Source organism: Leptopilina boulardi, unplaced genomic scaffold, assembly GCF_019393585.1.
Source record: "Leptopilina boulardi isolate dan_hultmark-lab unplaced genomic scaffold, ZJU_Lbou_2.1 LbouV2_223, whole genome shotgun sequence".
NCBI lineage: Eukaryota > Metazoa > Arthropoda > Insecta > Hymenoptera > Figitidae > Leptopilina > Leptopilina boulardi.
The window spans coordinates 1,279,481-1,295,195 of NW_026137778.1; the positions used below are offsets into that span (position 1 = coordinate 1,279,481).

At 25.1% G+C, this 15,715-nt stretch overlaps 2 protein-coding genes across 2 annotated transcripts; one reads left to right on the forward strand and one right to left on the reverse strand.

The window, feature by feature from the left end:
• Positions 1 to 809: 809 nt before the first annotated feature.
• Positions 810 to 8,013, reverse strand: LOC127279748 (O-acyltransferase like protein-like). Its single transcript, XM_051302275.1, has 12 exons — positions 7,438 to 8,013; positions 6,297 to 6,544; positions 5,971 to 6,191; positions 3,199 to 3,472; positions 2,946 to 3,106; positions 2,685 to 2,853; positions 2,388 to 2,584; positions 2,101 to 2,239; positions 1,832 to 2,024; positions 1,269 to 1,411; positions 1,087 to 1,193; positions 810 to 996 (listed from the first exon to the last, which is right to left on the reverse strand). The coding sequence occupies exons 1-12, from the start codon at positions 7,778 to 7,780 to the stop codon at positions 966 to 968; spliced, it is 2,226 nt and encodes a 741-aa protein (XP_051158232.1). The 5' UTR covers positions 7,781 to 8,013; the 3' UTR covers positions 810 to 965.
• Positions 8,014 to 11,695: 3,682 nt separating this feature from the next.
• On the forward strand, positions 11,696 to 15,284 carry LOC127279769 (jerky protein homolog-like). Its single transcript, XM_051302311.1, has 3 exons — positions 11,696 to 12,459; positions 13,335 to 13,997; positions 14,722 to 15,284. The coding sequence occupies exons 1-3, from the start codon at positions 11,847 to 11,849 to the stop codon at positions 15,096 to 15,098; spliced, it is 1,653 nt and encodes a 550-aa protein (XP_051158268.1). The 5' UTR covers positions 11,696 to 11,846; the 3' UTR covers positions 15,099 to 15,284.
• The last annotated feature ends 431 nt before the right edge of the window (positions 15,285 to 15,715 follow it).

A 15,715-nucleotide genomic window follows, 5' to 3' on the forward strand; every position in this document is an offset into this window, starting at 1 on the left:
AGCATAATAAATTTTTATTTGATTTAAATAAAAAATTTTATTTACACCAAATAAATAGGCTAGTAGGCTGTAAGACAAATATACGTTTATTTAATGTAAATATATTATATTTGGTTCAAATAAAACATTTCTCTGGGTGTATTATTTATCAATATTTAAACATTCTTGTCACATTTTTACAACTATATATTTTTATAGGAAAAAACCTCAACTTTTGATTTAAAAAAAATCGTACTTTTCATTCAGAAAATGTCAAATTTATTTTTGAGTTACATTTTTTCTGGTCAAAAATTTTTTTTTCAAAAGTACATATATTACCAATTGAAAAAGCATCAAAAAAGCTTTCGAAACTGATATTAATAAAATTTTTTATTTTAATATTTAAGAGAAAAAAAATAATTAGGTACTAGAACAAAATTATTTTTCCCGTTTGATCACTTCACGTGAAATCCCCCAAATATAATTATGAATTAGTTAATTAGTTAATTAGTTAATTAGCTAATTAATTAATTAATAATTAAAATTTTGAAAAAATTATTTAAACTTTGACAATACATGAAAATATTGAAAATTGAATATTTCAATAATTATTACATATTAAAACTGAAATGCATTTGTCTGTTTATGTTACTGGATTAATTATCGGATCTCTAATTTATAATTACAAAAATGTTAACTGGCTCCTCGCAAAGACAAAAACAGTAAAAAAATTCCTATTATAAAATGAAAAGCTTAATGTCACTTTTCATTACATGTCATTAATCACACATGTGACATATGTCATTTGTCTCAGGATATTATAACAGTAATTTAATAATTTTAAAAACCTGTTTTATTTACGAAGCTAATGCGTCTTCGATCTAAGAGAACATGCAAGGAAACCAATGCGAATATAACAATATCATTATAAAAATTTAGTTAAATTGGATCGTTTTCGACTTATCTTCATATTATGTATGTAATTATTATTCTTCTTTTTTAATGATTTTTGAGGATCTGAAAATAAAATTTAATTAGAATTAGACTTTTAATCAAGTTATTAACAAAATGTGAAAAAGTATTTTTTTTACTGTTGTTGTTGTCTACCTTTTTAAAATTAAGCTTCCAAAGTTTCTAAATGGAAATTCAATTAGAATAGCAAAGAATAATCCAAGGAGGACAGAAAAAATAAAATCACCTACAATGTATTTTACCTGTGAAAAAAAACGAATTTCAATAAAATGAAATATTAAAAATTTTAATCATTCAATATCAAAGATTTGACTTACTCCATTGTAAAAGGTAAATGTAAATGATGTTTTTGTTGTTCCAAGTTCATAGAGAAATATCGCATAATGAGTAAGATAAATTGAAAAAGTTATTCTTGATATAGGTTGCAACCATTTTATATTTATAATTTTATAATAAAATTCTACAAGAACAATAGACAACTTTTTAGTTATTTCACATAAATGTCTACTCACTATAAAATGAGTATATATCAAAATTACAAAAAAATTTTTCAAAAATAATGTTAAATTAAACAAAACTTATATAAATATTGTTATTTTCAAATTTATTATTTTTACTTTTGTTATTTTAATTATTTATAATTGCTTTTTTATATGGAAAACATATTTTTTATTGTTTGTTATTTTTGATATTGAAAATTTTTGTTTTTTTACATACATTTTTCCTATTTGTTAGTAATTAAATAAAATATTATTTGGTGTAAGATGTTAATATTGTTCTAAATCTAAAAATATAAATGTTTTATTCAATTTAAAATTTTTTTTGTAATTTTGATACTGTCTCTGTAAAATTAATAATAATTTATTATTTTCATAATTACCTAAACCGTCTCCAATTGAAAAGAGAAGGGGAATAGCACAAATACAGAAGGAGAAAATTGGTCTATGAAGACTTGCGTAAAGAGCTTTTAGGAAAGCATTTATTTTTAAATTTGGATTCATGAAAAGTGTTCCACTCCACGTTAAAGTATAAGCCAAGAAAGTTGCACTAAGATAAAAAATTTGTGACCACATCTGCAAAAAATAAAACAATTATTTTAATATTATTATTAATATATTCTCATTATTATTAAACTATTATTGATTTTACCTTTGATATGCGCCATCTAGTTTTTTTGCAGTCATATAACAGAGCCCCGAAAATTAATCCGGTAATATAGGCAGCCAAACGCAAATGAGATTTAACGTAATAATTAAGAAAATAATCCATTTCTTCTGCTATTCTAAACCTATAAAGGAAATTAGTTATCTAATATGTTTAATTTATTATTAAATGAAAATAATACCATTTTGATAGATAAAAACAAAACTCTTTAAAAAAAAACACAATGAAAAATTAATATCTAAAGAATAAGTTACCATAAACTAAATTCTTACGTGACATAGGAGATTAATATTGGGTCTGCATCATTATTATATGTAAAATAAAATGTCAATGCAGCAGAAAAAATTAAGGTGCAACATAAAAATATGTAACCAATTTTACGAGACATTTTGTTAAATGCAGTAATTAACAATAATCCAATTAAAAAACAATGAAAATCCACAGCTAAATACCAAGACTGAATTACGCACTGAACAAGAGTAAATTTAATAAATGCATCGATAACATTAAAAATTATTAATATAAATGTATCTTGGAAATATTGAGTCTTAAAATAGATTTTATGGTACCTTGTTGTCACCACTAAAATAATTATTGATGAAAAACAAATTTGACCACCAATGAGAAGAACAAGAATCTCGATTAAGACCAACAGCAACTTCCCAAAATGGTCCAGAACCAAATCGATGAAAAATCGTTGCATATCCAAAAGTCACAAAAATATAAAGTGGTAACAATCTGCAAAATTAATTATCAATATGAAATAATTAGTATAAAATTAATTTAGTTTTTTATCACTGGTGTTTTTTTTATTTTAAGTATTACAGCACCTCATTACTCGATTTAAAATCAAATGTACGTAATCTAATTTTCTTGTTTTATTCAATGTCTCCAATAATGCGTAAGAAAGTAATAGCCCTCCCAAACCGAAGAATCCATCGACAACAATTCCAAAATTGTGAAGTAATCCAAAAATGGGATCAGACGATATCTACAGATTAATTAATGTCAATTAGTTAATTGTTAATTAATTTTGTTAATAATTGAATTGAATTTTTTTATTTTAGCATTGCTTATAATAACCCATTCAAAATAACGTCCATTCATTGTTCCTGAATATAAGTATTGAATTTGTCTGTGAGCAATAACAGCCAAACCTGTCAATATTACTCGAATAGAATGTATGGAGTCTAATGCAGGATGTACATAATTTATTTTAAAAATGTTGTTCCAATTTTTGCGAGCAGAAAAACAGAATAGTAGATTCTTTAATAAGGACGGCTCATTCTTTTCGTCAGAATTTATGTCAATAATGGTACTTATGACGATAATAGTAAATATTAAAAGAAATGTTAAACTGAAAATTGAAAAAATTATTTAAATTGGGAATTTTTTGATATTTTTACGAGCAGAATAAAAAATTGATGTTCAATGTAAATATCCAAATATACATATGGGAAATTTCATCTTAAAGGATCAAGGTAAAGAAAAAATTTCTTTCCAAACCCATTCATGATTAGGTACAAATTTTTGACAACTAAACATAATACTGCAAACGATGGAGAATACAAAAAAAGTAATTATTCGAATATGCGTATAACTTTAACATAAGTTTATGGATTTTAATTTTCTACTAGTGTTTTTTAAAGGATTTTTCATGTACTTTTCAATGCCATAAAAAGTTTTTTCGAAAATCAATTTTCAACCCCATTTATTTCCAAAATTAACCCTTCTTTTTTCTACAAATTTTATTTAAATGAACTAATATATTTTAGGGATTTGTTACACTCATATAGGACAACAATTTACCAAAGTTACAAGCCAGTTCAATAACTTCGAATTTTTGACTTGAACAATTCAGGAATTTCATCCCATTATAAAATAATAATTTATTTATTTTCCTTGGAGGAATGATGCTGATTAATCAAGCTGGTTGCTGGTATACTACTCACTTTTACAATAAGTAGTTGGATTTCAATGAGACAAGCGCTGAGTCGTTGTATAAAGAATTTGATTCATATTTAGTTTCAATGAAAGAAACTATTGGGACGCAGAAATAAGCTCTAAAATAAATTTTTTAAAATTATAATTTTATACAATCTTACTCAGTAGAATATTTCTTTTGCCGAATATTAAATTGTTAAAGTATTAATTTTTCAGTATTTCCATTAAACCGATTATCAATGTTGCTGAAATTTTATTTAGACAAAAATTAATGTGTCATAAATTTTTAATCAAATCTCAATTTGTGAGAAACATTCATTGAAAACAATTTGGTACTGCAGCTGTTCTAAACGAAAAATTTCTATATTTTATTAACTTTATACTTAACATTTATCATGAGTTTTTATGAGTAAAAATATGAAAATTTTTCAATTGGGACAGCTGCCGCAAAACAAATTTTTCAGTGTTGTCTTGTTAAATATTAATTTTGCAGATTAGTAATTATAAGAATAGTAATTTTGTAGAAAAAAATGAACAGAATATTCATTTTTTTTTAATATTAATATTTAATATTAATTTAAAATTATTGTTCTAGAAAATACAAATTTTCGATATAATATGTTTAATGAAAATTGTGCAAAAATTCTACAGAATAAGATTTTCTCAAATCATAATTCTAAAAAAATTATTTGTTAGAAAGAATTCTTCTTCTTGTGTAATTTTCACAACTCGAAATATTTTTATAACAATAGTTTTTCACTTTTTCTAAATGTTGCTTCACTTCACTTGCACCTGTTATAGGAAGTGTCAAATAGAAGCGATTTGCACCAAATATAGAAAGAATTTATAAAAATTTACTCTAATTCACCGGAAAGAATATATAACAACTTTCACGTAAAATAAACTGAAGGATCGCTCAACAATGATATTACACTAATCACAGGGATTTACACACTGGAACTTTTGACATCCTCTCTGATTTGAGTCGGGGTTTATATACCATTCAAATCATTGCTCTACTGGGGATGATTTAGAAAAAAGAGCACGATTTTTGCTAAAATGTTAATGAGCACGTTTCGTGCAAAAATGTATATGAGCACGTACGATTTTTCTAGGGAAATTGAATCATCATCTTTTAGTTTTATAATACTTAATTATTAAACAAAATAGTTGGTATTCATAATTAACATCTCAGACACAACATCTGATCAACAATTTACTATATTGCTATTTTATAGTATTTATTGAATTTAATTAAAAATGTGTATTTATATATATACTATTTTATTAGTTGGTTTAACTAATTAGTTTTAGTTAGTTACCTTACTAACGAAATGATTACGCTTACTAACCAAATGGTAACAGTAACTAATATAATTTAGTAAAAATACTCTTACTAACGAAATGGTAATCGCTACTAATATAGTTTCTCTCAGTGCATTTTTGTTCACATTGCTTATGATACATCTCTCATTCTTTGCCACTATTCATAAAGAAGATTTCTGTAATAAATCTTATTTCTTTTACTTTATGTATTCTACATTAGCGACGTTTTATGATAATATGTACTTAGATTAATTATTATTTCTTACGATAATTAGATGAGATGGTAAAATATTTTCAAATATTTCACGATTTTCACAAAGACTTTTTAGCTATATAAATTGATATTAAAAGTTTTCTTATTTAATTATTAAAAAAAATTAAAATGTACCTAAAACTATCCCTCACGGAAAATTATAAAATTAGAAATTACCCGCTTTAAGTACGATTTGAGAAAAATTTGTTTCACCTTGATCACTTCATCTGAAATTCCTCATATATGTACATATATAAAAATCCAAGAGTTTCTTTTTCTTAATTATTTTGTGACAAAACGAATTATTTATTTAAAAGAATTTAATTTTTTACCTGAAAATTATTTCATAATTAGAAAATGCATCTTGATTGGAAGCAAGAGAAGAGCAATACATAGGTAAAATTGATGCTTCAACTTTAATATTGTATTTTGTACTAAATTCATCCAAGGGTTCTTTTAGTGCCGTCACAATATCCTCTGTTTGACATTTTGCAGGAAAACACAATGCCATTTGCAAAAAGTATCTTTTGAACCGTCGAAAATCGCCTTTTTCCTAAAATAATCACTTCGTCATATGGAAAATGATTATAATCATTTTCAGAACATAAATTCTTCTATAAAATAAATTTTAATATGTTTATAAAAATAGTGAAAATACTCTGATTGCTTCCCAGGCAGAATCTTGTGAATCAAAAAATAGATTGTATTCTTCAGTAAAATTTGATGGTTCATTTTTTTCTTTAAATTTTACATCCACCAAACAATATCTACTGCGTATTTCCTCAATTTTTCCATCTTCATTATTTATAATTTTTGTTTCAATTCTTTCACACTGATCAAAACTTCCCAAATGCCGAGTGAAACCATCAAAAACACCATATGGATATTTAGCGGATGAATCGAACACTGTAATAAAAAAAAAGAATAAATTTGTTTCGTTATGCTTTTCTTAACAGCATGTAATTATTAGGTCCACAATATTAATTTTGTTGGGAAATTTATTTAAAATATTGAATGAATTGATCCGATAGATATTTTAAGTCGAATCTAATTCCATTTTGCCAAATAGTTTTTAATATTTATAAGCCATATTGAAATATTTTATTTCGATAAATTATTTAAATTCCACATGAGCAGTGTTTATAAAATAATCTCTAAATTAGAGATGTGAAAATATAGCGTTTTTTGATATAAAAATTTTTTTAAATTAAGCACAACACTTATTCCACTATTTCTCAATTTTGTTATCTTACAGAAAATTAAGAAAGACTTTCAAGTATTTTTTTTTTTGAAATATTTATTGTTTATAATTTATTGTAAGTTAAAAATTTTTTCAACATTTTTAGAAAAAAATTAATAATTCACACGAATGTTACATTTCATACTTATCTTTAGATTTCTAAAAGCAAAAATTAGTATTTCCAATTATAAATATAGATATTGCATTGTAAGTGTTGTCGTTCTAAAGATAAATGTGGAATGTATAATTTATATATAAATTACATTATAATTCTCATCTCTAAAGATAATAAGTAATACAAATTGTTTATTAATTTATTACAAAAAAATTAAATTTTATTTCACAATTAAATTTATTTAAAAGAGTATACATTTTTTGACTACTAAAAAAGTCACTATTCATCTATAGCAAACGAATTTTAAGTTATTAATTTTTTTCTAAAACTGTTATAAGAAAAATTACAAAAAATGTTCGTCCCACAGCTAAAGTAGTTTAACGTACTTTTTATACATTAAAATAAAAGTTTAAAAAAAAATTATTTTCTTACAATAATACTTACTTTCAGTCGCCCATAATGTGCCATTTTTTAAATGATTAAAATATAATCGTAATTGTCTTTTACAAGAACCTTCGGGAATTGAATTCGAAGTTGCAACTATTACCGGCAATAGTGGTATATTTAAGAACCAAGGAGAATTTTCCATTTCTTCATTATTACTTTTACTAGATTTCAATTTTTTTGAATTATATTTACTTACATTTAAATCTTTTAAATGCTCTTCATGGTGAGTTAAATTTTTATTTTCTGATAAAGTTGTTTCTCCAAACACTACTGTCAAAACTTGACAATTTAAAACAATAAATACAATTATAATACAAATTTTGATAAAACTTAATTTCATGTTGTCTTTAAAAGTAGAAAAATTACAAAATATGAATATTTGTTAAAATTAAATAAAATTTTAATTTTCTAAAATAAACACTTGAAATAAATAAAGTAAACGTTTTGATTTGTTTACTTGTTTAAGTAAATAAAGTTTTGGAAAATTTTTTAAAGTTACTGATTTTGCTTTCTAGGAGTTGTATAAGAAATTTTTCATGAGCTTTACACTTATGAAGACTAGACTTTACTCTGATGAGCAATCACTCTTGGTTATATATAATACATTCATAACTTTCAAGATTAAGAATACAAATTAGATGCTTATCCAGGTATTATTTTTTCTTAATTAACATAAATTAACACATTTTTAATTTAATTCCTTATTCAGTGCATGGTCTTTCATGCAATTTGTTTGTTTATCTATTATACTTTTAGAAAATAAGTTAGTGAACTTTGATATCTATACAATACATCGAAATTAATGTTGTTTAGAGTTGTCAAATTTTTTTTGACAATATTGAGTATTTAAAATTATTTAAATATACTATGAAAAATTAAAAAACATAATTAATTTGTAAATATTTTTTCAAAATAAAAATAAAAATTCTCCAAAATTTAAAATTTTATCTTCTCTCACAATTTATTTTATTTTTCATTGACGATTCTTTTCTAGGCTAAATTTTAAAAAATTTAAATTCTTTCAAAAAATGAAAATTTTGAAAAATAATAAAAATTTCTATTTTTGAAACTTTTTGCCTCCTCGTGGAGGAAGCTTTGTAGTCCTTTCGTTTATAAAAATTTTCAAAGTGGCGGAAACAAATTTTTTTCTATATAGAAACATGTTATATGAGATCCTGATCAATTGTCCGGATGTGTGTGTGTGTGTGGATCCCTTTTTTGTTTATGAGATAACTTTAACAGGTTTTAATGGATTTAGATAAAATTTGGTAGGCTCATTTATGATATTAATATCTCAAATCTGACCAAAGGATTTTAAAAAATACCAAAAAAAAAATTTTATCGTTTTTTTTCCAAAAATTTTTTTTAATCGAAAAAATTTTTAAATAGAAAAATTTAAGGTTATATATAATAAAATCGTATTCCTTACGTCAAGACAAATCGATTGGTATATATAAAGTATAGTTTCAATTTAAATTTAAAGAATTAATGAAAGTTAAAAAATCAAAAATTCACATTTTGTCAATAAAATTTTGTGATTTTTTAAATTGAAGTTTATATATGAAATAATTGTATTTCTTGCATAATAACGAATTGATTGATATATATAAAGTATACTTTTGGGGTAAATTTAATAAATTAATAAAAATTAAAAAATAAATCCCCATTTTAGCTGAAAAATTTTGTATTTATTTAAATTCAAGTTTAAATATAAAATAATTGTGTTCCTTGCATTGAAACAAACCGATATAATTGTAAATAATTATAAATTATATATTATTTTTCATTAATTTTTAGAAATTTCAGCTATAATGTGAAATTTTGATTTTTTAACTTCCATTAATTTATTAAATTTAACTCAAATGTATACTCAAATGTTTATATTATTGTATTATTAATGTATGTTTATTTTAATGTTAATGCTTTCTCCACGAGGAAGCAAATTTTTTTGCTGGTCGTAAAGAGGAAGCAAAATGTTCATAATGAACATTTGAATTTACATCTTGTTTTTTTTCGTACTAATTGAGACTAGCTTTCACGATTTTTTTTCAAATTTTTTTAGCACGCCGTTATCGAAATATGGATTTTTCAAAATTTCAGAATTTTAATGACTTTCAATTTTTGAATGCTCATAACTTCCTTAAAAATGCATCAATTTTAAAAGTTTTTTTTTCAAAATGTGTGTTTTTAAACATACTTTTCAAAAAAAAAATCGAAAATTTTTTTCAAATGATATTACTATTAAATTTTTAAGTTTTAATGATAAAAAATCATTTTTTTCAATTGACGTACTGATCGAAAATTTTAAACCTAGTCCTAGAAAAATATTTTTGGTTCTTTATTATACTATTGCGTAGTATCAAAAATTGTAATTCTGAAGCAGTTTCGAAAAAAGTGTAAAATTACTGCGTCAGACGTTGGAAAAAAGTGACCACGCTTCGGATGCAGTTTTATTTTTTATCTATGATCGATCTTATAAATTAACATAAGCTCTGTAAAATTACACTTCGAATGTAAATTTACTACGTACATAATCATAAAATTGTTTTTCATTTTATAAATTAATTAATAATTTTTTTATATATCAGTTAATTACTAGCAATTAAGTGTTTTATTTATGTATTGTAATATCATAAAATTATATATATTGACGGTTTTTTTTACTGCGTCCAACGCGTGGTCACTTTTTCCGACGTAGTAACGTTTTTTTTTGTCCGACGTAGTAAAATTGAACTGTAATTTTTTTGTGTGAATGCACCCAATTCTGCGACAAAGAGCATGAGAGAGAGAGTAAGTAAATAGGAGCAGCTTATTTTAATGCCTTTTAATTTTCTGTGATGTTTTTAATCAAAATAAATTTTTATCAATTATTTTGAGATTAATTTTCACTAGGAATAATTTTACTAACTGTTAAAATGTATTTTTTTTTATAAAAATCAACTTTTGAATTGAGCCGCTGGATCTTAGAAGGGCACGTAATTTTATTTCAACCACATTTCAACGAAAACCGGAGTCCCCGGAAAGTAGTGAGTAAAACGATGTTCAGAGGCCTCCCCACTCCACGCGAAATAACTTTACGTACCGTACCCTTCTACGAGCGAGCGGCTCAGCTCAATTTACTCAATTAACATCATAATTATCACAAGAACTTTTTTCTAATACAATAAAATAAATTGAAATTAAATTTATAAATAATAATAATAATAAAAAATAAATAAACATGTATACTTGATTTATTAAGACTTTTAATTTTAATTGCACTTAATAATAATTTTGAAATAATTTAAAATTAATTTTGATTGAAAATAACTAAACATAAAAACAATAAGTTTGATACAATTTTGTTTCTTGTTTTCTTAACACATTTTTTTATATTATAATATTATAAATATACAAGCGTTTTTTTTTACCAATTGAACAGTCCAGTTGTAACGTCCCAATAAATAAAAACCTATTCAATATTTTTGAATCGGTCGGAAGCTGCGTGTTAAATCGGCATTCTTAAAAGGAAATCTCCGATTGACTCCGATTCAAATCATTTACATTTTTCAAGTTTTTCTTCCTCATGAACTGTAAATTGAGAGACAGTGATATGTACCTTTTCAATTTTAAAAGCATTAAGCAAATCAAAAACTTTAGCGTATAATTTATTTACAAAGCTTGTTTATTAAAAATTATTAAATTTTGTGCGAAATATGACAACATAACCTAACATTTTTCGATCCGATTCAAAATTGTCTAAGGAGATATATTTAATTTTTCATTAATAGGAAATTACTCATTGAAAAGATGTCCTATTCAGAATGTTACATTCCGATTGAAAACGTTAATAATGAATCCGCATTCTTAAAATGTCTGATTCACTAGACGGTGCATTTAATAAGATTTTTTTGCTGGGGTCATTGTGCAGACCAAGTAGTAATTTAGCATAGATATTTCTTTTATCGACGTATACTAATACATACTTATATATGTGTTGATAAAAGAAATATTTGCGCTAAATTACCACTTGGTCTGCTCGGTGACGTCACAGTGGACTGCTCAAGTTTTGATGTAAACACAGCCTTAAATGCTTCTGCATGCATGAGATGCGGTGTGACCGTACCTTAATATATGGAACAGAGGAAACTCTAATTATATTTTTTTCTATGGTCTATGCGGTCTGCTTACAGGCGAACCTTTCATAAGACAACCTCTAATAAGACAAATTTCCCCTATCGTGTTCCCCTTCCCTAAAACTTTAGATATATATTGCGTCATGCGCAGTAGCGTCAAGCGGAGCATATGGCTAACAATGTAAACAGAAAATAACCTGCCTAAAAATGTGCAAAAAAACCCCTATCTGTGATCACAGTTATGTAGTTTATATTTAAAGTTTAATATTTCTGTAAGTGTAAAGACTGATTATGTGCAATAAGCAACAGAAGACTCACGTGCATCTTCCATTACAGGAGAAGATTAATATTATAAAAAGCCTCAATAATGGAAGTACAAAAAATAAGTTGAGAGAAATAGCTGAGCAATACCATATTTCACCATCGGTTGTTAGTAGATTGAAGAAAAATTCAGAAAGCCTTAAAGATGTTGAGAATTTAAGTCCAAAAGTCCTGCAAAAGAGGAAGGTCAAAAAACCAGTGCATAATGCTGATTTGGAGAAAGTTTTAATCAGGTGGTTTAACGAGAAACGTGCTGCGGGTGAACCAGTGAGTGGACCGCTGATTTGCGAAAAGGCTTTGGTGTTAAATGAACAATTAAACGGCTCGGAAAATTTTAAAGCTAGCAATGGCTGGCTGCATGCGTTTAAAAAAAGATATGGTATTAGACAGTTATCTATGAAAGGAGAAAAATTATCTGCGGATGTTGATGCTGCCATAAGTTTTGCCTTTTATTTTCAAAATTTAGTTGAAGAGGAAGGCTGCGATTTGAGTTTAATTTTTAATGCAGACGAAAGTGGAGTTTATTGGAAACGGCTGCCAGAAGTAACTCTAGCTGGAGCAAACGAGGATTATGATTGTCCAGGTAAAACACACTTTAATTTAACATTTTCACAGTTTTTCTAACTTTAATAAATTAATATAAAAAAATGTTGGTAGTTTTTAATCTTTTTGACTTGTAATTATATTGAAATTCGTGAATTGCAATAATTATAACCTATAAAACTGCAAAGTTGAATGTGATGATTTTTAAAAACTTACAAAACAATTCACACTTTTTAAATTTAGTTTAAATGGAAATTATAAACTCATTTAAAGTGAAATCTCCATGAAATCTCGACTCATTCCTAATTTATTAAACTAAAAAGATTAAGGATATATGTATCTTTAAACATCAAACTAAGTAGTTTTTAACAAGGAAACTAAAAATATATTTAAAATGTATTTCACTCAATTTTGAAAGATCCAGTTGTACAATTTTCCGAAAAAATTATTTTTACTTAAAATTTGTTGTTTATTAATAATTAAGTAACATTTTGTGTTTTTACTTGAAAGTTAGTCAACGGAATTATTGTAATTTGTATCCAATTTTTATAAACAATCGCTCATTTTAATCTCCAAAAGTTTCTCTACAAATTTATTTCTTGAATTTTGTTAAAAAAAAATTTGTTCAAAAGTTATAAAATAAATAAAATTTTTTTATTTAATATTTTGTTAATGAATCATTTATTAACAAAATTAAACCGCGAACTGAATTATAGAGAATCTTTCAGATATAGTAAAATGAGTTGCTATTTTTAATAAAAATTGGATAAAAATTAAAATTATTCACTAACTTTTAAGAAAAAACACAAAATGTTTATTAATTATTAATAGACAAAAAAATTTTTGCAATTTTCTCTGTAGTGACTCCAATACATATTTATAGTTACAATTTATTTTAATATTTTTTTTATGCAGGTTGGAAATTAAAAAAGGACCGGGTGACCGTTTTATTTTGTTCAAACGCAGATGGTTCTTTCACTCTACCATTACTAGTTATTGGAAAATCTGAAAGACCCCGTTGCTTTAATAATAATTATACTACGTCTTTACCAGTCACGTATACACATCAAGCCTCAGCTTGGATGAATGCAAAGATTTTTTTCAGTTGGTATAAAGATCAGTTTATTCCGTTAGTACAGGCCATGCAAGTGCAAACACAAAAATATGGAAAAGTATTGCTGTTACTCGATAATGCTAACTGCCATCCACCGAAAGAAATTCTAAATAATGTAAACGAAAATTTTAAAGTTGAATTTTTACCTCCCAACGTTACGTCACTCATCCAGCCAATGGATCAAGGCGTATTTGCAAAGGCAAAAACTCTCTATCGAAAGGATCTACTTAGATTGTTAATATTAAAAAATGACCACATTGCTGTTCAGGACTTTATGAAATCTTTTAACCTCAGAGACTGCTGTTGCATGCTTGCAAAGGCATTCCAATCCTTGACTCAGGAGAACTTACAAAATGCTTGGAATAAGCTCCGTGGAATTTCAAGAGTAATGGAAAAGAATAGTAATGATTCTGACAATTCAACAACAATTAGCCAAATGCATGCAATGGTCAACAAAATTAAAGGTAAATTATATCCTACGTTTTTATTCATTTATGTTCATAAAATGGAAATATATTTTTGCAATACTAATTTCTAAATTAGTTTTTTTTTTTCTAAATCAAAGTTTTCAAAATGGTGGATGATCAAAAATAGGTCTTGAAAATGCACTGCAATGTAATAAATGATTTATCATATAATTATTCAAAATAATACAACAATTCTTCTTATTCGTGAGGTTTTTGAGTCTCTAGTCAAGAATCGGATAGCAAAATTTAATTTTTCAAAATTCTGGATTTATGTGATAAATCACTGATTACATTGCAATGCATTTTTAAGACCTATTTTTGATCATCTACCATTTTAAAAATTTTGAATATTTAATTTTTTTTAAAAATGCCAACATAAAGTGTAGCTAAAAATAAAAGAATTTGTGACCTGAAAAATCTTTTGCTCAATAATTGAAAAAGTTATGAATTTTTTTTTTTTTAAAAAAAGTGCATTTTCCCCGTGTACTTTCAATGGGAAATTTCGATTGATTACTGGCACTATGTATTGAAAACGAACTGGGGGGTGGTCCAAATAAAATTCGAAAGTCGACTTTTTTACGGACACTCTAATCCCACGTACATATTTTACACTCTCTTTATTCATCAACACTTGTATCATAAATGTTTGTTTATAGAGCAAAGTTTTTGTTATAAGATTATTATAATTAAAATTTACAATAACTTTCTTATTGTTGAATAGGTCTTGAAAAAGTTGATCGATCTGAGGTGAAAGAATGGTTATCTGAAGATCAGCACGAGCCTGGATGGAAACAACTCAGCGACTGCGAAATTATTGAAATTGTCACAGGAAAAAATCCTCAAACCATTGCGAAGGAAAAGTTACATGAGAGAAAAATCTTCCAATCAATAGAGCCTAACAGTATCAGTATTCCAAGTTCTGAAGATATTAACACCACAGTTCACATTTTACACAATTGGTGTAAACAGAAAAATGAATATACACTTTCGGATTATCGTCTCTTTCGGAAATGGGAGAATCTGACTATGAAAAAATCTCAAGAAGAAGTTTCCAAAAGTTCTGATGCTAACAATAGTGATATAATTCCAAAGCTATAATGTCAAAGAATATACGAATGTTATGAAATGTGTTCTTCATAAATAATTACATTAAAAATATTTATTTTCATTATATATTTAAAACGTTGCTTTATAATATTTTAAATTACATTATGTAAGAAAATTGTTGAAACTCAGATCTTTATTTTAATTCTAAATATATTATGAGACAAATAATAAAAATTACTTAATTCTCGTTACATTTGTACCCTATCTTTTTCATTTATAATAATTATACAAATTACATCATTATATAAATTCTTTTAAATACTTCTAGAATCGATTATCTGTTTCATTTTTTTTTTTTTTTTTGAATTACAACTATTACAATTCATTAATTTAATTTCTAATAAATAACTTTATTTTAGAGGTAGATGGTAATAATTTAAAAGATTAAAGCCAAATATTAAAGTTTGATATTTCCTTGTTAGATAATACTTTGCACACTTAAAAACTACTTATCATATCTCTTACCTGTAATAAAATAAATTCTAAAGAGGTAATTTATATTTTTCAAAAATTTTAAGCCCAATTAAATATCTTCTAAAATACTATGTATTTTTAAATCGAAAAAAACAAAATAACTGCAATATAAAACATAAATAAAATACTTAATA

Coding starts and splice junctions, on each gene's coding strand:
- LOC127279748 (XM_051302275.1), bottom strand. CDS start 7,780: ATGAAATTAAGTTTTATCAAAATTTGTATTATAATTGTATTTATTGTT. Junction 6,545..7,437: donor CACATTATGGGCGACTGAAA/GTAAGTATTATT, acceptor TTTTTATTACAG/TGTTCGATTCATCCGCTAAA. Junction 2,240..2,387: donor ATATTAATCTCCTATGTCAC/GTAAGAATTTAG, acceptor TTTCCTTTATAG/GTTTAGAATAGCAGAAGAAA.
- LOC127279769 (XM_051302311.1), top strand. CDS start 11,847: ATGTGCAATAAGCAACAGAAGACTCACGTGCATCTTCCATTACAGGAG. Junction 12,460..13,334: donor CGAGGATTATGATTGTCCAG/GTAAAACACACT, acceptor TTTTTTATGCAG/GTTGGAAATTAAAAAAGGAC. Junction 13,998..14,721: donor AATGGTCAACAAAATTAAAG/GTAAATTATATC, acceptor ATTGTTGAATAG/GTCTTGAAAAAGTTGATCGA.